Source organism: Cryptomeria japonica, chromosome 4, assembly GCF_030272615.1.
Source record: "Cryptomeria japonica chromosome 4, Sugi_1.0, whole genome shotgun sequence".
Classification (NCBI taxonomy): domain Eukaryota; kingdom Viridiplantae; phylum Streptophyta; class Pinopsida; order Cupressales; family Cupressaceae; genus Cryptomeria; species Cryptomeria japonica.
In genome coordinates, this window is record NC_081408.1 from 527273950 (window position 1) to 527299708 (window position 25759).

Consider the following 25759-nt stretch of genomic DNA (forward strand, 5'->3'; position numbering starts at 1 on the left):
TTATAATTAGATATTATTTTTTAATGTAAATTGTTTTTGATTAAATAAGCAACGTTAACTAGGGCGTTGATCCTTAACATAGCCAAGGCTATCAATTTTACAAAAACAATAGACAAGGGTGCTGAGCCTTAAAAACACACAGCCCAAAGGCAGTAAAGGAAACAATAGAACATGGACCTGTGAAAGTAACCTATCAAACCTGTAGCAACCCAAGACCTAGCTCAAAGATGGGAAGAGTCATCCGAGCCAAGCAAAATTTGGGGGAGGGGGGGATATTTTCCCTTCCGCCTACGACAAACCACGGTCTTGACAATACTATCATTAGGATCATGAAAAGAAGGATTGGGCGGGGAGGGCCCTATAGAGTTACAGTCAACATCAGCAGGCTGCTGTAGCAGAGCATCAACAGGAGCAAATTCAGTAGGAGTGGATTGATGATGTTGAGCAGTAGCAACGACAAGAGCTTCAACAACAGTGAGAGGCACTACCTCATCCCGGGAGGAGTCATAATCCATTAGAGAGGAGTCATCAGTATTAGCAACATTGACCCTCAAATGATGAGCAATAGCGTCCTTCCACCAAGTAGCAGAACCTTTGTGTTGAGAGAGAGAACAGTCCAAATCCAAGTGACCCATAGAGAAGCACCTTCGACAGCAAAATGGGAGGCCCTCATAGTCCAATGATTGAGTCCAAGGCCTATCCCCAACCATAAGAACCACATCCCCAAGGAGAGGCTTGGAAATGTCCATGTCAATTAAAATGCGTGCAAAGGTAGAGTGACCCATGGAGGACGTGGCATCATCAACCTTCAAGAATCGTCCAATAGAGTTACCAATGGCCTCATAACATGAGTGCTCCCAAAAATGAAGAGGAAGATTAGGTAGGCGAACCCAAACCGGACAAACATTGAGTGATTCGGTGAGGGGATTAAAGGAAGTTATCCAAGGTTTGGCAAAAAGAGAGTGATCTCCCCAAGCCCATAGATTGCCCAACACCAAATCACGATCGTGGGAAGAAGCAAAAGAAACAATGAAAAAGCCTTTAGCACAAGGGAAAAGCTCAATGCTACAGGCAACCAAAGGTTTCTAGGAAACACTCACCCAATGATGAAGAAAAAGCCAGAAACCCGTAAATATGCATACCAACGTAGTGCGCTGGTAGTAATAAATGTTCTCAGTAATTTCCAGACCATAGACCACCATAGGAGAGGTCTTGGCACAAGGATATGAGCAGATCCCCTTGGCAAGATGAGCAACAGAACGAGCCACACGAACATAGCTACGCCCACCAGTAGAAGGTCTGGAAACCTTAGAACCCGCATTGGCAGCAACAACAGTACCAGGTAGAGAAGTTCTAGGCACACCCCCAACAACAACATGGCGACCCCCTGAACCAACAACATCGACACCATCTAGAGAAAGAGCAACTAACACACCACCCAGAAGGGCATCCAGGGAGGGGGAAGGGCACGCTCCAACTGCTGCAGCATAGTCAACGAGCATCGAGGTAGAAGGGCCAGTGAGGGTATTGCAGCCAACAACAGAGCCATTGCAGACTGCAATGAAGGGAACAAAATTAAAATTCGCCATATGAGCGGGAGAAGCGAGAGCCATTTTTCAAAACCCTATGATATCTTAAACAATGTGCATGAATTCAAATTATAATACCTAAAGTGTGGATTCTAAAATTAATTAGTGAAAAGAATTATTATTTATTTAATTAGGGTTTTAAATTAGATTTTGGAAAGTTGGATTTTGATTCAAGTCCTTCATGGTTCACATAAATATATGCTTGGACTTATGTCGTAAAACCAAATGCTATGAATCCATTCCAGTAAAAGTCTGTTCTAGGTAGTCGGAGCAGCTGGATTTTGGATTTTTTTTGCTTCTGTCGATTGGGATATTGAGCTGGAGAGGATCAAGACTAACAAAATAATGGAGAAAGATTCTGAATTGAAGATTGGAAATGGGGTGAGTGGTGGTGAGAAGAAGGAAGGATTTTTCAGGCCAGACCAGATTGATCTCAACAATCTGGATGCCCAACTAGAGAAACACTTGAGTAAGGCGTGTACTATGGAAAAAGAATCTAAAAGACAAAAGGAGGAATGGGAAATTGACCTCAAGAAGATACTTCTAAAGGGTAAAATAGCCCAGGGAACTTTTGGATCTATATACAGAGGAGTTTTTGATGGGCAAGATGTTGCAGTGAAAGTTCTTGACTAGGGAGATGAGCAAAGCAGAAGTGCAGCTGAGATATCTGCATTTCTACAAGAAGTGGGTGTATGGCATATGTTAGACCATCCAAATATAACAAAGTTTATGGGCCCGTGAATGGGTTCTTCAAGTTTAGACCTTATGCTATGTTCTAATGACACTGGAACTACTTTCAGGGCTCCATCCAATCGTAATGTTTGTTGTGTTGTTCTGGAGTATCTTGCTTGAGGAACACTGAAAAACTACCTTATAAAGAACATGAGAGAAAAGCTTGGTTTAAATGTTGTGATCGAGTTAGCATTGGACATTTCCAGAGGGTTAAGCTATCTCCATTCACATAAGATAGTTCACAGGGATGTCAAAACAGAAAACATGTTGCTGGACAAAAGTGAGAGTGTGAAGATAGCAGACTTTGGTGTGGCTCGTGTTTAGGTTGAGAATCTGAGGTACATGACTGGTATGACAAGAACACTTGGTTACATGGCACCAGAGGAATTGGATGGGAAGCCATACAATAGGAAATGTGATGTTTACAACTCTGGGATCTGTCTATGGGAGATCTACTGCTGTGAAATGGCTTATGCTCATCTCAGTTTTGCAGAGTTTATTCCTGCAGTTGTCTCAGAGAATTTGAGGCAAAAAATTCCAAGGCGTTGTCCCACCTCTCTAAGAAATGTTATCAAGAAATACTGGGATGAAATTCCTGATAAGAGGCCAGAGATGATGAGGTAGTTGAATTGTTAAAGAAAATAGATACACGTAAGGGTAAAGGAATGGTCCGTATGATTATAGATCAACCTCATGGATGTTTATGCTTTTAATGCCCCCGGTCATTAATGTACCTCTACATACACACAATGCAAAGGCTTATTTAGCCACCTTTACCATGTAAAGTAGTATATTGAAAGCATATTTTTTTCATATTTTTCTTGGTATTTGAATCAGGTTGTAAATTTGTACTAGTTAAAGTTGATGATTATATAAAGGTATTTTAATTTGTTGTATCTATTTTAAAAATTGTTTACAGTTAAGAGGCATCGTTTAAAAACTTTATAGGCAAGGGTATGTTCTTATTTGGTCAAATATTACTTTAAAAAAATGTGGAATAATGATTGAAGACAATAAGTAAGTATGCAAGGATGCTTAAGATTGTGTATGCCCTCATAATGTTTGTAGAGAGAATCATGAATGCTCTCCAATTCATATCAATAAACTAGAATTCATTTTTACCACAACATAATACACAAATCAACAATAATATGTGCTAATTTATTAAGGTCTAAAATCGAATTGTGAATTAGTGAAATATACTTTACATAACTTTGTTAGCATAGGAAGGTGCTGATCTAGAACATATTGTGTCTGTTGTCTAGAAACACATATTTAAACGACAAACACTTTAAACGTTTTTATTTCTTCTATAAATTATTTCCAAGTTATTTGTTCTTAAAGCCATCAATTTACTACCTCTAAGAATTGAGCCAAACTCTAAGTAGATTATATTTTTTCTTGGTGCATTATTAAGAAAATAATTATGCTATACAATATTTTGGTTCATGTTTGGTAAATGTAATAATGTGTAATTAGTGTTGTCATAGGGCGGCCCCTAGGTATTGTAAAATCTGAAGTGGAAAAAAGGACATTTCTATAATTGTCTCATGTTCGTTGGTCACTAACCTGAAATCTTAAATAATAAGATTTTGCTAATCTTCAAGAAGTTTCAGTAATCAAATGGTTATGTCATAACCAAAAAATCACCAATTTGTTGGGGATTACACTAGTATCGTTGTGTATTGGGTTAGTTGACACATTTTATATGTATAAGTTGTCTATTGTTTGAGATTTTTTATGAAAGATAGCAAATATCTACAAAGAAAATACCACCATAGATCTTAAGGCTCAACCTGACAGGTTAGAAGCCTTGCAAAGCAAGAATGAATTGATGAAAAGGTTACGAGTTATGCAAGGTTCATGTTTTAATGCAATGTTTCTACCTAGTAGCTTACCCCAGAGCTCCTCTCCCATCTCCACAATCCAATAAACCTCACTAGTAAATATTAGTACACCTACTACTCATCAATGGATAATTTCAACATCTACTCCTCACCTATTTTTAGATGCATTCTAGTTATTTTTAATCTTCTCATAGGAATTAATCTTAACCATGTTGTTAGCTTTGAGGATGGGGTCATCTTTTCTCAAGTTGTTTTATTGATATTGAAGACTCTTTTGCAGAATATAGATGATGTTGGTAGATTTATATAGTAAGCACTAGATTAGCCATTGCCTAAGAAATTGGACTCATAGGGAGGTATAATTGTCGCTAGATTATAATATAAATATCTTGATGAATTTTTTCATTTCTATATGTAACTCATTATATATATATATATATGGGATCTCAAAATGGCTATGTTTATAATGTTTGTTGTGTGGTGAATTAGTTGTGTTCGATTTGTTTTTAATTGTTGTTCAAGTGTGGAGATATTGTACATAGTGGCTAATAAAGATTATTTTAGAAATGTTTTAATTTTAATTTTTATATTTAGATAAATTAGGTTGAAGCAAGATATAATTGTTGTTCTGTATGATTAAGTGTGTCATCTCTTGGTTGGGGATCTTACCTTTCATGTGTGGATGAAGAATATTTTATTCATTTGAGAAATGATGGAGGATATATGGTCTTTGTCAAGATGGGGTTATCTTAATAGATATTGTGGATGATTTAATGAAGTGAATGAGCATGGTGGAACTTAGTTGATACACCATGGCCATTGTAATTTTTTCTTAGTGATTAGTTCATATTTATTGGTTTCTCTTTCTCTCTTGCAAGGTGTATCAACAAGCTAGCTAATGTTGTAATTGGTTTGTGTACACCTTAAATTCCTAACGTTATATTTATTATAAAAACATATTGATTATGTGTCTACATGGAAAAGGGTGTTTTACTTTATAATTTCTATAAATAGAAATTGAAATTAACACTTAGTATCATGGAAGTTGCTAGATGTGACCACATGGTAGTTATAAGGTGTATTCAATGGTTACTTAAGGACAAGATCATGAAGAATGTGAGCAAAGTGTAGAATATAAATCAAGGAGGATATTTAGACAATGCATGAGATTATCTTGCAAAGTAGTGGATATGTAAAAGATTTTGATCCTTGATTCGGAAAAAAAAAATGCTCACATGCTTTTAGTAGATGGTATTGGAAATTACCCCTAATTTCTAGTTTGAAATTTTCCTCAATATATTAGATGAATATGTTGGTGGTTATAAGAGGCATATGTAATTGTAGGATTATATGTTGGGATTTTTGACATAATTGATCACTAAGCTCTCATGGTTTTAATATTGTAGTATGATTATGGATGCATGAATTAGATGAAGATAAATTGTTTATAAGTTAGAGAGCACGTGTTAGAGATGGGGAATATGTTGTTGGGTCAAATTCAAAACTTAGTGGGTAATGATTTCCTCATTCCCTTGATAGAATATTTATAATATGATAAAGTGTTATAATCTCTTTGTTTCTTTGTTAATTCATTGAGTGTGCTTTAGAGTCTAATTAGCTTCTAAAAGATTTTTCTATGATATACTTTATGTTATTGTTTATATATATAGCCTATTGCATTTATTCTCCCATTGGGTAAATGTAGGAGCTACATACTTTGATTTCACATGCGTTGTTTCCTTTTAATGCATAGATTATTGGATCTAAAGAAACTTTCATGACTAGGGACATGGAAGGTTCAAGAGACATTATTTAGAATATATATGAATATGAGAGGTATATCTCTAAGTTGGGGATGCAATATTAAATTTATCCTCAAACAAAGTAATTTTCTTTCTAATGATATAAAGGCAAAATTTATAGTCTTATATATCTACATATCTAAACATTTTCATGGTCCAAGGTGGTGTGCCAAATAACTTCATGACTTAAAGAATTATCTATAAACTTTTATTCTCTTTGTAAAAATTTTGGTTGCTAACCCTACTATTAGTCATTGACCTAAGATTCATTGTCAATATCATGATTCAAAAAGTAGTAATATTGGCACATGTGTGTTCTTTTATGTAGATGAAGTGCATGTAGTATGAGTGAATAATTTATCATGAATGAGTTCTACTTCTACATAAATGATAATGTTGGTCATGATAGAAGCTATGCAGCTCATCTGTTGTGTTCTTCAAATATTTGTAACAAGACATCAATATTTCATAGCATTTAATTCTATATAATAAATGTGTTAGTTAGTACAAAATTTAACTCTAGAATCTTTTACTTGTCTTCTAAACAACTTGATATAAGGTTTGATATGATACTTTTGAAGGTTGTATACCTTATGAGACAATTTATAAAAATACTTGACTGTTGATATAACAACATCCTAAGCATAACATTCTTTTATGAATTGTTTGAGAGTGGATATGGAGAAAGAGACATGATGGATATTGATCTTGTGTCAAGTGTTCAGTTCACCAACATGAACTTATAGATAACATCATATAAAATGCAAATGCAATAATTGATTAGTGTAATAGATATATTAGTGATCATGATGAATATCTAGTTACATGATATATACCAAATTATAGTTTTGGGAATACAAAGGTGAACACACCTCTTTACTTCGAAGTGAATCTTATATTAAATTTATTTATGAATATAGACATATACATGTATTTGGATTTTTAACTATTTTAAGTTTGTATTTGCATATATTGATCATTCTAATCCCTATAGTTGTCCAAGTGATGTTAAGGTATGAATATATTAGGAGAGACATTTGTTTGGTTTAGGTGAGCATTTATGTGAAGAGGAAGAAATGTGATGATATAAATAAGAAGGGTGATAATAAAATGATATGAACTATAAAGAAAGGAGAAGATAATAGATGATATATAAAGTAGATAGTGCTTTTTTTTGTTTCAAATGTATTTAGAGGAGAAGAAACATTTTTATCAAGGGATTTGTCTGGAAGAAGGTGTAAATTATAGTAAAAATTGTGGAGTTCTTCAAAATATACTAAAGTTGAAGTTTTAATTCTTTAGATTACTAGTGCTTGTGCGGATTAATCAAAATAACTAATATATATTGACTTTAAATTTATAATTGAGGAAAATGAAGATATGTAAACAAAAAAATACTATTTTATTAATTCATGAGTTAGGAAATTATATAAATAAACTAACTTAGCTACAAAAAATATTGAGGAAAAGACATACATCTTTGATTTAAGGGTAAGAGTATAATAATGTAGTGAGGAGTAGAAAAGGACTAAAATTATGATTATTAGATTCTTTAAATTTAATTTTGAATAGAAGTCTATCAAGTTGTAGTGGTTGTTACTATAATGTGAGCACAACCATACTAACATTGTAGCAACCCGATACAAAAATAAGAAGCATGAAAAATAGCAATAAGTGACCTCATGAGTTGAAAATTATGAATCACGATGGATGCAATGTTGGATGCTAGAATCAATGAAGTATAGAAGATTATTATAGTTAATGTTGATATGGTGATTCAGTATTCATTGTATGGATTGTTACTATTACCTAACAACACTATTAAGGTATGTCAAGATGTAATGTTGAATGGAACAAGAATTGGAGAAGGTGAATAAGGTTTAATTTGTGAAGAGTATAGACCTATAGCTGGAAGTTGTGAAGAAAACACTTTGTTTGAGTAAATTAAGTACAATGATTAATTAGTTAGAAGTAATAATTAATTATGCTTGTTTAATTATTGTATTCAATTGAAATTAAATTTTAAAATAGGGTATTTGAAATTAATAATATATTATTAGATATTAATTTATATTTATTTGAAATAGAATGTATTTAATTTTAGATAAAAAGTGTCAAATTAAAATATCTTGAAACATGTAATATTTAGATTTTATTCATTGTATAATATTTTATTATTAGAATTCTAAATTAAACAATTAGAATAAAATTAATTGTTTTTAAAATTAAAATAAAAGCTTCAACTATAATTAATTCTATATAAAATATTTAAAAAAAATAAAATTAGATATTATTTTATTATTACAAAAAAATTGTTTTAATTGAGTCAAGTTATGCAGGAGTTTAAATATAAAGAATGATTTATTTTATCAATAAATAGAATTATTATTTTTTTAGTATTACATGAGAACAGATCCTTACGATATAATTAGATATTATTTTATTATTGCAAATCTTTTTAATTTAATTGCTGTGCTTGAACTTAAATTATAATAAATTTAAATTAGGAACTCTAAAATTAGTTAGTGAAAAGAATTATCATTAGATCCCAAGACCTATAAAAGACTATTCTGGGTAGTCGCAGCAACTTGATTTGGGTTTTCTTTTGCTTTTCTTGATTGAGATTCTGAGCTGGACAAGATCAAGACTGCTAAAATAATGGAGAAAGATTCTGAATTGAAGATTGGAAATGGGGTGAATGATGGTGAGAGATCCAAGAATAAGGAAGGATTTTTTAGGGCAAACCAGATTGATCTCAAGAATTTGGATTCTCAGCTGGAGAAACACTTGAGCAGGGCATGGACTATGGAAAAGGAATTTAAAAGACCAAAGGAGGAATGGGAAATTGACCTCAAGAAACTACTTCTAAAGTGTAAAATAGCCCAAGGGACTTTTGGAGTTGTATACAGAGGTGTTCTTGATGAGCAGGATGTTGCAGTGAAAGTTCTTGATTGGGGAGATGAGGAAAGCAGAAGAGCAGCTGAGGTATCTGCACTGAGGATTGCATTTCTACAAGAAGTGGGTGTATGGCACAAGTTAGACCATCCAAATATAACAAAGTTTATAGGTGCCTCAATGGGATCTTCAAGTTCTAATGATGCTGGAGCTACTTTCAGGATTCAATCCAGTCGCAATGCTTGTTGTGTTGTTATGGAGTATCTTGCTGGAGGAACACTGAAGAACTACCTTATAAAGAACAGGAGAGAAAAGATTGGTTTTAATGTTGTGATCAAGTTAGCATTGGACATTTCAAGAGGGTTAAGCTATCTTCATTCACAGAAGATAGTTCACAGAGATGTCAAAACAGAAAACATGCTGCTGGACAGAAGTGGGAGTGTGAAGATAGCAGACTTTGGTGTGGCCCGTATTGAGGCAGAGAACCTGAGGGACATGACTGGTACAACAGGAACACTTGGTTACATGGCACCAGAGGTCTTAGATGGGAAGCCATACAACAGGAAATGTGATGTTTACAGCTTTGGGATCTGTTTATGCGAGATTTACTGTTGTGAGATGTCTTATGCTCATCTAAGTTTTGCAGAATTTACATCTGCAGTTGTGAAACAGAATCTTAGGCCTAAAATTCCAAGGTGTTGTCCCAGCTCTCTAGCAAATGTTATGAAAAAATGTTGGGATGCAAATCCTGAAAAGAGGCCAGACATGGAAGAGGTAGTTGAATTGTTAGAGAATATAGGTGATACACGTAAGGGTAAAGGAATGGTCCCTATGTGTATGGATCAACCTCATGGATGTTTCTGCTTTTAATTGGGGAGCCCTGGTCATTATTGTAATTGTGCATACAGAGAATGGAAAGGCTTATGTACAACAACATTTACCATGCAAATTACTATGTTTTGTTTTGATATTTTGCCTTGTTGTTTTGATATGTTTCAGTTTGAAATGATTAAAATTTGGTTCGTGTACACAACAGTATGTGATTCTTGTTTTGCACAGAGATTAGATCGACTCTTTTTCGAGTCAAGTCCAGATGGATTAGACGTTAGATCTGTAGTTATAATGTTGAGTCTGAAGATATGCATGGTGAATTGGTGATGCATGATCCTATTTTTAGTTTTTTTTTACATTATCTTTATGTACAAACATGGAGTTTTATCTCCAGTTACAGTCACGCGGGTTGATGAAAGTGGGCAACTAAGAAATTAGTCTACCACAAACAATTACATTATAAGAGATTTTTGGAAGATTAAATTTTGTAAAACCTTTGAAATCAATAGAACACACTACCTTTTTCACTGTTCACATACTCACAAGGATTTAGATTTACAAGTGTTTGTTGTACGCAATGCCACCCACTGTAAAAGCAAGTCTGGTTATAAGTGGGTAATCCCCAAATATAAATTGGTAATCTTCAAATTCTCTAAACATTTTAATCCCAATTTTCTCCATTGTGCTGTAGGATAAATCTATTATTTTAGATATTGGTAAGGATTAAATTATTAATATAATAGAATTAATGTCGTTTAAAATAATTATTGAATAATTAGAATTTATGAATTTAATGGTGTTGTTTTATTTTGGTATAGTTAGATTTATGTATTTATTAGTCTAATCAAGTATTAACAAATATATGCAAGAATTGATGAGTTTTGTAGGTGCTCAAGGTGTAACAAGGTGGATTCAGTAACCTATCTCGGGAAAGAACCTTAAACTTTCTAACATACTTGGGCAATCTAGAAATTGGGTCACCCTAACTAAAGTTAAAAATTAAGTTAACTCCCCCCCTTCCTTTTAAACTCTTGCATTACAAACTATTCCACACACAGTGACATCAATAAATAACCAAATAACATAGAATATCATAAGTAAGAAAGGAGATAAATAATTAAATAAATAAACAAATTAAAAAAAAAGGAGCAAGAGTATTTAATTTTTCGAAGTAATGAAGGAAAACCCAAAAGGGTGATGGTAGGGAATTTTTCTTCTAGGACAACTTGCAATTAAGGAGAGAGGGGGTGATAAGAAAAATTACAACCATGCCACTAATGTAGTATGATGAGCCTACACTTGGAATGACATGACTGGATTGTGGACATGGAAAATGAAGATGACAAACCATTATTAAGACCCCCGCGACCCTAGAAGGGACACATGCTACAAAGCACAAAATTAGTGAGAAATAAAAGTGTAAAATAGCAAGAAGAATATTTGACATGTTTCAAAAGCACGAGTCCTAAGAAGATCTTATACCCAAAATTTTATTAAAATTTCTTAGTCATCCCAATTAGACTCACAAAAATTCAATTCTAAAACTTGATAAAAGAAAATCCCCATTTTGATTTTCTTCACAGACTAACTCCATATGTTCGAAGAAGTCCAATTTTCAATTGATCTTTCAATAAATCAAAATCATGGTTTCTAATAGTATAAATGCACATCATATATACTCATAAAATTGCACTACATTTAATTCCAAGGTATCATTTGATCATATTCTCTTTCCTTATCTCATAGATACATAGGTACTATTTTGTATTGATTTTCCTATGTCATAAATCCTCCATAATGGTTTCAAATTTTGAAAACCAAAATTATGTAGATTATAAATTCATTCAATTTTTTATTTTATAAGATTTTTAATTTATTCTAAGTTTGTCATGTACCAATTCTTTATTTTTCCTAATTTTTAAAAGATAATTACAATATTAAATTATTCAATGTTCACTCTAAATCTTAAGTTGGTTGATTGTATTTAACTAGCGCTTGCACCAAATGAAGGTTGTAATAACCCACCAAAATTGATTCAACAAAAATTGAGTATTATTTATTTTATTTTTTTCTTCATTATGTTTTATTCAATTGCATACTTTGGGCATCCATCCAATTAGGATTAGGCATTCATCCATCCGGGATGAGCTTCTAACCATACGAGTTAGGCAATTGTCCATACGGGACATAAAATTCCATCTATCCAATACGGGATAGGCATCTACCCATACGGGGTAGGCATCCATCCAAATGGGATAGGAGATGCTCTGGTCAGAGACTTAGACTCATCGGGACCATTCGGGTCCTGAGCCACTCACTAAGTACTACACTCTTCTAACAAGAATGCACCGAGGTCGCCATCCTTAGGAGTAATTGAAAATAATACAAGCTTGAATTCTGCCTCGGAATTTGGCTTAAAGCCTCGGGAAGTCAAGCGAATCCATATGGGATTCCTTCCGAGTATGCATTGAATTAAATTTGATTATCTTATCTTTCAATTAGGATTCTTACTCAACCAAGCCTAGACCCCACCCACGAACGCCTGAGTACGAGGGACAACTCCATCCCAAGACTGCCTACATACCCGCTTCGGCACGGGATCAAGGCGTAAAATATGTAGTTCTATTTTCTATTCTATGGTTTGCTGTAAACTGATTTGTGGGTACGCAACCCTTTCTAGGGTCAGTGTCCCAGACAGTTTCTCTGCGGTTGCTACCCACGATGGTAGCACTTAAGCGAATGCTCAAGATGGCCTATTGCTTGTGGCCTAAAAAAGAAAATAACTTGACCCTAATACTTATCATGAGCGTCACCCAATTGCAAATCACCAATATCCCTTCAAAAAAAAGAAATCAATTTCATGAGAGCTTTTAACTTGACCATCCCTAAAAGGGGTTTACTATGGTTTATCTCAACGGATGTGAAAATCATTTAAAAGTTATCTTATTAAATTATCAATCCAAGGGGGATTACCCGCCCCTTGGATTTTAACTTCCAAATGTCCCTTATTACTCCCCGACGATTTATAGGGACGATGCCACAGATGTCGTTAATGCAGCTTTATTAGGCGTTAAGTGCAGTAGTTCAACACGATGGCATTACCCGTAAGCGTGACCCAGAGGCACCGTATATACCGAACGCTGCTAGTTTTGGTTTTCCAACTTCCTTTGTTTAGTTTTCTAAACTAACATCATGCTTGAAAATATAATTATGAAATGGATGTACACAATTTAAACTTTAAATACTATTTGAAAAAGAGAAATATCGTTATTCTACAATTGGCATGATAATTGTGAACTTATGAGCAATTGCATGTAGATAATGAATGCGGAATAAAAGCAAGGTAAAATAATGTCATTGCATACAAAATGAAAAAGTGTTTACTCTTATTGTAAGAACAATTAAATATAGAGTTACTAGCAATTAGTTTACATTTTTGGGATTAATCATAAGACTTAAAGATTTAAGTAAGCTTAAATTTATCGCCCAAGAATCAAATAGATTCTCAATGGATTGGGAGGTCCCATTCTTTTACAATAATCTACCGTACGATAATCTCTATTAATTATCAAATTTTTCCAAATTTACTTCACTATTAATAATAATTATCAATAATTTATTAATAATTATTACCAATTACATTAGTAATAACTATTAATAAGTTATTAATAATTATTACTAATTAATCCAAAACTTATTAATAACTATATATAAAAAAAATGATCTAAAGTTTATCAATTATTAACAACTAAAACTTTATTACCAAGTATTAACAAATAATTTCCATAAAAAAAGAATTTGAAATATAAAGGTCATGGTATTGCGCGCCCAAGGCATTTAGTGGGAGGGGGGCCCCACGGTCCCCTCCACTACCCTGCGGCCACTGCCGTAGCAGTGACCGCAGGTTAGTGGAGGGTACCGTAACGGTACCACTCCCCCCCTGCAGAGTTATTAACTCCGCCTGCAGGCCGATATCCCATGCAACCAGTCACTGTACTTTCTACATACTGCGTTGCAATGTTAATTTACTTGCATTATTTCTCATGCGATAGTTTAATCAATTCCGTGTATATATATATATATGGTTTTTACAGGTTAATTTAAATAGATAGAGAGTAGATTTCAAACATTAAGGATAAAAATAAAATAAATTAAAATATTAAAGCAATAATAAGGGTTCATTCTCAGGAGTAAATAACCCAGAGAGATAAAATAATCCAGGGAGAATAATTCGATCCCAGCAGAGTACAGATGAGTGAAAGCCAGATGTGTATATAAAGATAACTTATATTTTGCTTCCTCACAGAGAGTTATTCCTAGAGATAAATAATCCAGAGAAGTAAATCGTTTCCAGCCATGAAAGGTAGATGATTATGCTGGTAAATGTAAGCTTATAATTGTATTTCGTTAATCTGATTTTAATCTAAAATTTACAGAGATAAATTTATTCCTACAGGAAGATTTAATTCATTCAAAAAGAAATAAGAAAAAACAAGATTTTATTCACAGCAAGGAATTGGAAGACAATATTTTAATTCTTCAACTAACAAATATCCAATCGAAAGACAATATTTTTAATTCTTCAAACTGACAATATCCAATCTACAGCAAGAAATTGAAAGACAATATTTTTATTCTTCAAACTAACAGTATCCAATCTACAGCAAGAAATTGAAAGACAATATTTTAATTCTTCAACTAATCCACTACAAACAGATTTCAACTAGTTTCAGCAATATATTAACCCAAGATTGATCTAATTTCTTAAACAAATGAATCTAATTCCTATCAAAAATTTGAAACTAATGGATCTGATTTCTTAAACAAATTAATCTAATCTAATTTGCAGCAAAGATAAGATGCATAAAAATAAAATAAAAGAACTAAATTGAAAGAACCTGGATGCTTGAAAATGGTGTAGAATCCCCTATGAATCTCCCTTGATCCTTCAACTTGGAAGAGAAGTCCTCCCAAACAAAAATCTTAGCTGAAAATGAAAATTGACTACAAAGGAAAATTTTACTTGAAGAATTTCTTATGGAATAGCCAACACCTCTTTTTGAAACTTGTACATCTTTTATAAGGAAAAAATTCCAAATTCCACTACCTAATTTTTTTAATAAAAAAAATAGAGATTCTCTCCCAATTTGGCCTTCATGCAAATTGATTAGACTTAGTGGGAGGAGTTACATGCAAGGTGGTGGAGAAGCCTCTAGAAGCTTCTTATTCTTCCTACAACATGTGCCATAATTTGGGTGAGGGAATTTAAATAACCAATTAAAATATATATATATATTTTTTCCATGTGTGTGTGTGATTTATTATTTTTATTCCTTTATATTATTCATTCAATAGTTTATCCAAAAGAAATATAATAGAGTTTGTATTTAAATCAAAAGGTGATAAAGGAGGGTTGTGACAAAGGTGCAATAGTAAAGCCGATAGTAATATATACTAAAAGTTTTACATTCTTAAATATAATATGAAATCTTGTTTTTCTTTCAAATTGCCAATCCAGTAACCATTATGAAATGCATCACCATATTTTAATATAAAATTTATTGAAGTCTTATATTTTTAAAAATACATGTATGCTACTGATAAAACCAATAATTTATGATCTAAGATGGACATTTCTTTTATTATACATCATTGTTTTCTATTATTTTTATTAATTTTTAATATTTTATTCACTAAATTTTTAATTCACACCTTAAGTTTACCATTTACAACGACTTAGGCCAATCCAAAACCAAAAAAAAGAGAACAAACAGTAGCTCTGTACAACGATAAGTGTTGCTTAAATGAATTTCTAAGAACGAAAAATATATAAATTGAATCTATAAGATAATAATATACATGCTACTAATATTAATTGTGTAAATTATATTTCTATCAATATTTTAAGGTATGCCTTATAACAAATATTGATACCAAAAAAACTCACCTATTTGTTTCCATAAACATTTCAATGTGTTCATAAATACCAAATAATTACTCAATTAAGGCGTCTACTTATGTTGAAACCCATGGTAAAAGTTTGACACAAAAAGTTAAAGGTTATGGACTCCTTCCAAAGAAAATAGTGATTCAAAATATTTGAACCTAAGAAAAACTACAATTAGTTTATACAATAAGCTATATACTTTTTTCCATGCAAAAATGTTACATTTCATATAGAATTGTGAATTATTTTATTTATTTCAAAATTATTTTATTTTACTTTATAACTACTTAAGATTTATTTAATTTTATTTACATTATATACTACACAAAAATGTTTATTTACATGACAATTATGTTTTACTTAAAATATAACTATTTAAAAATTATTTTATTTTATCTACATTGTTTAGTGAATAACCATATAATTTACTTAAGATGTAATGATTCCATGAGAGAAGGTCTCTAACATTTGAATAAGGTTATTTTTATTTCAATAATGTAAAAAATATTATTTAAATATTTAAACATTTTTTAAAGTAATTAAATAATTTATTTAATTATTAATTTAACATTGAGTAGTTGTCAAATTTATATCAATTTTTTGTAAAAAAATTCTACTACTTAATTTCAATTTGTCTATTTTATTTACTCATAAAAATGCATATTGATTTCACATTAGAACACTACTAACATTACTTTAGTCAATAAAAATAGACTATAAAATTTACATTATAAAATTTACAATAAAAAAACATAATTATTTATATATTTTTTTGTATTAAGCATCATATAAACATGAGTTACAAAAATCAAGAGTTTGGGCTATGAACCTTTTAGCCGACTAAAGAGTTAACACATAAGATCAGGAGCTATATCAGATAACAACTCAATCCATGATATACAATGATTTACATAGGAGCTGAAATTACAAAATTACATACAAAATGACAGTCATGATAAAGCGTCTTGAGGAATACAGCTAATTGAACACAAAGGAGGATCCAGGGTCGTTGTTGTCACCCACAGGGGGGAGCCAAGCAGTCCAGCCTAGTTCTCCATCGCTCCAAACCAGCACATTCCCATCAGCGAACTCATCTTTGTAGAGGTGGGAGGGCATTCCTTCCAGCTCCAGCTCAATGAAGTCTTCTCTCTGTTGACGTGCCTCCATATCTTGCATGAACCTCATCAGCCCTTGCTCAAAGTGAGTCTTATTGCTTCCCATGCGATCCCAAGTGAATCCATGCGAGAGTTCTCTTATGAAAACTATAATAGATTCATTCTTTAACCACCTGTCAAATTTGTCCTCCTCCAGTCTTAGAACGGTTGTGACCTGCATAGCAACAAGGTAATGGATGAGTCACTCAGTGAGGTTCCTACTCTTACCATTAAACACATCATCATTCCTAAATTTCCAAATGATCTACATAATTTCCAAAGAGAGAGAAGACCAAAATAGATTAGCATGTTTCTTGCCGCCTCTAATATAACCAAATACCATCTCTTCAACAGTAAAACAATTGCTATTAAGTGAGATACCAAACAGATTTCATACTTCTCTAGCAAAATAACAGCGAAAAAAAATGTGATAAACAGATTCAAGGACACGACAAAGTTTACACAGAAGGGGGTCTTCATTGTTGTCTTTCAGTGGCAGTTTATGAAGAATGAGTCTCCAAGCAAAGAATTTCTTTTTAGGCTCAGTCGGGTAGGACCAGAATCTCGATAGGGTAAAATGCCATCGTTTAGAGTCCCATGACAGGTTCCAGGCACAGTTAAGATGATCAAGGATGTCCCTAGAATCAGTAAGGGCATAGTATATCATTTTGGCTTTGATTAGCAGCAGGGGGGATCCATCTATCCAGCAGAGGGAGGCTAAGGGAGGTGGGGAGGAGGTGGGGGAACAGGGACGATGGGGGCAAGTGCAGAGTTGAGGATGGAATAGGTTCTGGCCTGGGATAGGGGGAGGTTGAATCTAGAGCTGAGAGATTCCTAGGAGGACAGAGTGCCATTTTCTAGAATGTGCTCAAATGTGACTAGTCCCTGGTTATGCCATTTCAGGGCAAAGCATCCTTGAAGATATGCTAACTGTTTCCCGTTGTGCAAAGTATTCCACCATATAGACCTTTTCACATTGAGAGATCCTTTCTTATCAATTATGTAATTATTGCTAATGTATTATCTAACAAGATTCCAGGCTTTCCATATAGACTTGAAGACTTCTGATCCCAAGGGGGAGACCTCAAAATTCCCCGCAATCAGATCACACATGGGTAGGTTCTTCCATTTTTTTGCTGATTTTGGAGTTGAGCATTGTATATTGTTCCTAACAAGGACTTTCCAGGGTTCATTGCCTTCAATGGATTTACAAATCCATTTGGTAGCCAGAGCAATTCCTTGAAGTTTAAGGTCTTTGAGGCCCATGCCTCCTCGCAACTTAGATCTAGTACACCAATCTCATTTAACAACATGTTGCTTCTTTTTTCCTTTTCCATCTGACCAGAGGAAATTCCTGATTTTCTTTTGAATGTAATTGAACTGATAGTTGGTGAATAAGCAGGCTGAGGAGCAGTATATGTTATATGAAGAGAGTAGCTTCTGGCAAACTTGGAATCTACCTGCTAAGGAAAGGAAGTTCCAGTTCCATTTAGAGAGTTTCTTATCTACCTTGTTTCTGAACCATTCCCACATTTCTTTCAAATTTGGAGAGACTGAGAAGGGGATTCCCAGATATCTAATGATGGAATTATTTATATATTTCAAAAAAATTATAATTAATAACACTTATTACAATAATTGAATTAAGGCATTATTATTATTATTAAAAGCAAATTCTTTACTTCTACGGTGATGAATGTCATCTTCCTCTAAAACCTAAAGAATATAAGCACCAAATTATATATTTGAATAATATATAATAATTTATTTTACCACAAAAAAATATTTAAAAAGTTTTTATTTATTGTAAAACTTATATCTTTTTAACAATTATTTTATGCTAATTATTTCATTTGTTTTATACTTTATTCAATTTATTAAAAATAATTATTTTAATTTCTTTTAAGGATTGTATTTTGAGTTTATATTAAATTAAATTAAACGATATAGCGAGCCAAATCTTGGGCATTGCCATTACTTCATGTTACACTATCTTAACTGCCGAATTTCGTCAATCTGTATTTTCTTGCAACACAATGGAGAAAGTTGGGATTAAGAAGTTTGTAGAGTTTGAAGATTGCCAATATACTTTGAAGAATTTCGGACATTGCTTACGAAATCTAATCTTCCGAAATTCTAATTAGATGTGGTAGATTAATATCTTAATTTCTCACTTTCATCAAACTATGTGACTGTAAGTGGATATAAAACTCCATGTTTGTAGATAAGGATCATGAATCACGAATTGATCATGCATATCTTCAGATTCAACATTCTAACTACAGATCTAACGTCTAATTCATCTGGACAAGACTCGAAAAACAATCGATCTAATCTCAATGGAAAACAATAATAATATACTGTTGTTTACACAAATCAAATTCCAATCATTTCAAACTAAAACATGTCAAAACAACAAAACAAAATATGAAAAAAAACATACTAGTTTACATGGTAAATGTAGCTTCATAAGCCTTATTCTGTGTACGCACAATTACATTAATGACCAGCGGACCATTAAAAGCAGAAACATCTATGAGGTTGATCCATAGGGACCATTCCTTTACCCTTATGTGTATCTATATTCTCTAACAATTCAACTACCTTATCCATGTCTGGCCTGTTTTCAGGATTTGCATCCCAGCATTTTTTCATAACATTTGCTAGAGAAGTGGGACAACACCTTGGAATTTTTGGCCTCAGATTCTGTTTCACAACTGCAGATGTAAATTCTGCAAAACTTAGATGAGCATAGGGCATCTCACAGCAGTAAATCTCCCATAAACAGATCCCAAAGCTGTAAACATCACATTTCCTGTTGTATGGCTTCCCATCCAGAACCTCTGGTGCCATGTAACCAAGTGTTCCTGTTGTACCAGTCATGTCCCTCAGATTCTCAGCCTCAATACGGGCCACACCAAAGTCTGCTATCTTCACACTCCCACTTCTGTCCAGCAGCATGTTTTCTGTTTTGACATCTCTGTGAACTATCTTCTGTGAATGAAGATAGCTTAAACCTCTTGAAATATCCAATGCTAACTGGATCACAACATTAAAACCAATCTTTTCTCTCCTGTTCTTTATAAGGTAGTTCTTCAGTGTTCCTCCAGCAAGATACTCCATAACAACACAACAAGCATTGTGACTGGATGGAACCCTGAAAGTAGCTCCAGCATCATTAGAACTTGAAGATCCCATTGAGGCACCTATTAACTTTGTTATATTTGGATGGTCTAACTTGTGCCATACACACACTTCTTGTAGAAATGCAATCCTCAGTGCAGATACCTCAGCTGCTCTTCTGCTTTTCTCATCTCCCCAATCAAGAACTTTCACTGCAACATCCTTCTCATCAAGAACACCTCTGTATACAACTCCAAAAGTCCCTTGGGCTATTTTACACTTTAGAAGTAGTTTCTTGAGGTCAATTTCCCATTCCTCCTTTGGTCTTTTAAATTCCTTTTCCATAGTCCATGCCCTGCTCAAGTGTTTCTCTAGCTGGGCATCCAGTTTCTTGATATCAATCTGGTCTGCCCTGAAAAATCCTTCCTTATTCTTGGATCTCTCACCACCATTCACCCCATTTCCAATCTTCAATTCAGAATCTTTCTCCATTATTTTAGCAGAGTCTTGATCTTGTCCAACTCAGAATCGCAATCGAGAAAAATAAAGAAAACCCAAATCAAGTTGCTGCGACTACGCCGAATAGACTTTTATAGGTCATGGGATCTAATGATAATTCCTAATTTTAGAGTTCCTAATTTAAATATTATAATTTAAGTTCAAGCACAACAATTAAATTAAAAAGATTTTCCAATAATAACATAATATCTAATTATATCGTAAGGATCTGTTTTCATATAATGCTAAGAGAAATTAAAAAAATCTATTGTTGATAAAAGAAATCATAGTTTATATTTAAACTCATGCATAACTTGATTCAATTAAAATAATTTTGTGTAATGATAAAATAATATCTAATTCTATTTTTTTAAAATCTTTTATATAAAATTAATTATAATTCAAGTTTTCATTTTAATTTTAAAAACAATTAATTTTATTCTAATTGTTTAATTTAGAATTCTAAAAGTAAAATATTATCTAATGAATAAAATCTAATGAATAAAATCTAAATATTACAAGTTTCAAGATATTTTAATTTAATAAAAAAATTTATTCAAAATTAAATACATTTTATTTCAAATAAATATAATTTCGGGACATGTGGACATGGGTTAAGGGGAAAATTGATAAGAAGCTCAACAAGTGGGACAATAGGATTCTCTCCCTAGCAGATAGGGTTCAAGTATGTCAAAAAATCCTATTCTCATACAGTATCTACTACTCTTCGGTTTGGATGTTCAACAACTATCAAATTTATGAAATTCAAAAGGCTATCAGGCGCTTTCTCTGGTCTGATGGTAAGGGCAAAAGAAAGGCCCATGTGGTATAATGGGCTTGGTGCCACTTAGATAAAAAAACTTGGAGGTTTGGGCCTTAAGGATCTTAAGCTGCAAGGAATCTCCCTTGCCGCCAAATGGATATTTCATGCACTAGATGGGCAAGAACCTTGGAAGATTCTTATCAGAAACAACATTCAAAATGGATTCCCAAAGGTTGCTAGATCATGGAAACCCCTGCCACTTAGTGATCTACTTGCTGGAAGTTTCTCGGTGTCTGTCCAAGGCACCTGGGTCTTTAAGTCCATCTGGAAATCCTGGGAGCATGTGTGTAGACTTATCTGCAACTCTAGCATTGACTGTGACATTACTATACATGGTGAAAGGTTGATTTGGTGGAACCTCCACCATAGCTCTAAGCCACTGGCCTTAACCCAAGGCTGTTCTACTAGATTCTGGCATAATAAGGGGATCAAATATCTTATGGATATCCTAGAAAATGACAACCTCATCACCTGGGAGGAACTTAGTAGTAAATTTAATCTCCCTGCTTCACATAAGCAGACCTACAATATGATTAGGAATGCCTATAACACCCTCAATCTCCCTAAGAACACTCATGTTGACAACCACGGGTACCTCTCATTCCTTTGGAAGGATGGTTCCGCCCTCCCTAAAATTAAATCCAAAGCTATCTACAACCTACTTAACCAGGACACCTCTGTGATCAACCATGTCAACACCCTATGGAATGTCCACCTCAGCCCTACTGCTTGGTATAAAACCTTTGAGAACCTTTGGAAATCTCCCATCCCCCCTAAGATCAAGTGTTTCAGATGGAAGCTCTTACTGGATAGATTGCCTATTAGGAATAATCCAGCTACATATGATCTCTATTCTGTATGCAATAAACTTGAATCCACTTGGCACATCTTCCTTGACTATCCATTACTGAGCATGTCTTTACTTATGACATAGTTACTGGTTTCGTCCATAATCTTAAAAAGGATGCTAACTTAATTTGGCAAATTTTGTCCTCTTTTATCCTTTGGTTTATTTGGAAACTCGGAAATGAGGAGAAGTTCCAAGGTAATGCTAGAGAACTTACTGGTTTTTTTTAAAAACTAACACATTATAAAATTGTTGTACAGGTTTTTTTCCTGATGAATGTTGAACGAAACAAACTCTTACGGTTCCTCAAAGAAGGTCGAGCCACCATGTCTATATACGAGATGCAAAATGGGTATGAATGGGCAAGGATCACAGGAAATCAAACTGCCTTCGAGAGTGCAGTTAAGAAACTGATTAAAGAACTCCAAGATACCAGAGCTCCGCCCTTCAACAGGGTTGACATGTGCATACAAATCATGGAAAGGAAGAAGGTGGTCTGGATGGAAGGACCACAGGGGTGGACCACATGACTGGAAGACCAGGATGAAATCCTACTCTAGTTTCTTATGGCAGCAAGTACAACTTTATTTTGGAGCTTTCTTTTAGTGCATTGTATATGACACTCGTCTAGTTCTTTTTGGTTTCACTGTTGAGGCCCTGCCTCCCCTGAACTCATCTGTATAAACATCTTTTTTGGTCTCTCGATTTATAATATAAAAAATATATATATAAATTAATATCTAATAAAATATTATTAATTTTAAATATCTCATTTTTTAATTTAATTTCAATTGAATACAATAATTAAACAAGCATGCATAATTAATTATTACTTCTAACTAATTAATCATTGTACTTAAAAATTAAACCTTGTTCACCTTCTCCAATACTTGTTCTATTCAATATCACATCTTGACATACCTTAATAGTGTTGCTAGGTAATAGTAACAATCCATACAATGAATAGTGAATCACCATATCAACATTAACTATAATAATCTTCTATACTTCATTGATTCTAGCATCCAACATTGTGTCCATCATGATTCATAATGTTCAACTCATGAGATCACTTATTGCTATTTTGCATGCTTCTTATTTTTGTATCGGGTTGCTATAATGTTAGTATGGTTGTGATCACATTATAGTAACAACCACTACAACTTGATAAACTTCTATTCAAAATTAAATTTAAACAATCTATTAATTATAATTTTAGTCCTTTTCTACTTCTCATTACATTATTATACTCTTACCCTTAAATCAAAGATGTATGTCTTTTCCTCAATATTTTTTGTAGCTAAGTTAGTTTATTTATATAAAACCTAACTCTTGAATTAATAAAATAGTATTTTTTTCATTTACATATCTTCATTTTCCCCAATTATTAATTTAAAGTCAATATATATTTGTTATTTTGATTAATCCGCACAAGCACTAGTAATTTAAAGAATTAAAACTTCAATTTTACTATATTTTGAAGAACTCCACAATTTTTATAATTTAAACCTTCTTCCACACAAATCCCTTGATAAAAATGTTTCTTCTCCTCTAAATATATTTGAAACAAAAAAAAAGCACTATCTACTTTATATTTCATCTATTATCTTCTCCTTTCTTTATAGTTCATATCATTTTATTATCACCCTTCTTATTTTTATCATCACATTTCTCCCTCTTCACAATAATTCTCACCTAAACCAAACAAATGTCTCTCCTAATATATTCATACCGTAACATCACTTGGACAACTATAGGGATTAGAAGGATCAATATATGCAAATACAAACTTAAAATAGAGTTAAAAATCCAAATACATGTATATGTCTATATTCATAAATAAATTTATAAGATTCACTTCCAAGTAAAGAGGCATGTTCACCTTTGTATTCCCAAAACTATAATTTGGTATAGATCATGTAACTAGATATTCTTCATGATCACTAATATAGCTATTACACTAATCAATTATTGCACTTGCATTTTATATGATGTTATCTATAAGTTCATGTTGGTGAACTGAACACTTGACACAAGCTCAAGATCCATCATGTCTCTTTTTTCATATCCACTCTTAAACAATTCATTAAAGAATGCTATTCTTAGGATGTTGTTATATCAACAGTCAAGTGTTTTTATAAATCGTCTCATAATGTACACAACCTTCAAAACTATCATATCAAACCATATATCAAGTTGTTTAGAAGACAACTAAAGGATTCTAGAGTTAAATTGAGTGCTAACTAACACATTTATTATATAGAATTAAATGTTATGAAATATTGATGTCATGTTACAAATATTGAAGAACACAACTATCAACAAATGAGCTGCATAGCTTCTATCATGACCAACATTACCATTGATGTAGAAGTAGAACTCATTCATGATAAATTGGTCACTCATTAATTTTAAATATCTCATTTTTTAATTTAATTTCAATTGAATATAATAATTAAACAAGCATTCATAATTAATTATTACTTTTAACTAATTAATCATTGTACTTAATTTACTCAAACTAAGTGTTGTCTTCACAACTTCCAGTTATAGGTCTATACTCTTCACAATCAAACCTAGTTCACCTTCTCTAGTACTTGTTCCATTCAACATCACATCTTGACATACCTTAATAGTGCTATTAGGTAAGAGTAATAATCCATACAATGAATAGTGAATCACCATATCAACATTAACTATAATAATCTTCTATACTTCATTGATTCTAGCATCCAGTTCATTCTGTCCATCATGATTCATAATTTTCAACTCATGAGATCACTTGTTGCTATTTTGCATGCTTATTATTTTTGTATTGGGTTGCTAAAATGTTAGTATGGTTGTGACCACATTATAGTAACAACCACTACAACTTGATAGACTTCTATTCAAAATTTAATTTAAACAATCTATAAATCATAATTTTAGTCCTTTTCTACTCCTCGCTACTTTATTATACTCTTACCCTTGAATCAAAGATGTTTGTCTTTTCCTCAGTATTTTTTGTAGAGAAGTTAGTTTATTTATATATAAAACCTAGCTCTTGAATTAATAAAATAGTATTTTCTTCATTTACATTATCTTCATGCTCCTCAATTATGAATTTAAAGTAAATATATTTATTATTTTAATTAATTTGCATAAGCACTAGTAATCTAAAGAATTAAAACTTCAAATTTACATTATATTTTGGTGAACTCCACAATTTTTACAATTTAAACCTTCTTCCACAAAACCCTTGATAAATATGTTTCTTCTCTACTAAATATATTTGAAACAAACCAAAAAAAAAACACTATGTGCTTTTATCTATTATCTTCTCCTTTCTTTATTTTTCATGTTACTTTATTATCACCCATCTTATTTTTATCATCACATTTCTCCCTCTTCACAATAATGCTCACCTAAACCCAACAAATGTCTCTCCTAATATATTGATACTGTAACGTCATTTTGACAACTATATGGATTAGAATGATCAATATATGCAAATACAAAATTAAAATATTGTTGAAAATCCAAATACATGTATATGTCTACATTCATAAATAGATTTATAAATTTATAAGATTCACTTCCAAGTAGGGAGGTGTGATCACCTTTGTATTCCTAAAACTATAATTTGGTAAATATCATTGTAACTAGATATTCTTCATGATTATTTTTGCTAT

The 25759-nt window shown here is 32.6% G+C and overlaps 2 protein-coding genes and 1 pseudogene across 2 annotated transcripts; 2 read left to right on the forward strand and 1 right to left on the reverse strand.

Moving 5' to 3' along the window:
• Window positions 1-1934: 1934 nt before the first annotated feature.
• Window positions 1935-3034, forward strand: LOC131069010 (serine/threonine-protein kinase STY13-like; annotated as a pseudogene).
• Window positions 3035-8574: 5540 nt separating this feature from the next.
• Window positions 8575-9833, forward strand: LOC131068989 (serine/threonine-protein kinase STY13-like). Its single transcript, XM_058004275.2, has one exon. It carries the CDS (start codon window positions 8629-8631, stop codon window positions 9733-9735), a length of 1107 nt encoding a protein of 368 aa, XP_057860258.2. The 5' UTR covers window positions 8575-8628; the 3' UTR covers window positions 9736-9833.
• A 9444-nt stretch (window positions 9834-19277) lies between these two features.
• Window positions 19278-20468, reverse strand: LOC131068990 (serine/threonine-protein kinase STY13-like). The gene has a single exon (XM_059218693.1). The coding sequence runs from the start codon at window positions 20410-20412 to the stop codon at window positions 19315-19317; it is 1098 nt and encodes a 365-aa protein (XP_059074676.1). The 5' UTR covers window positions 20413-20468; the 3' UTR covers window positions 19278-19314.
• Window positions 20469-25759: the final 5291 nt, after the last annotated feature.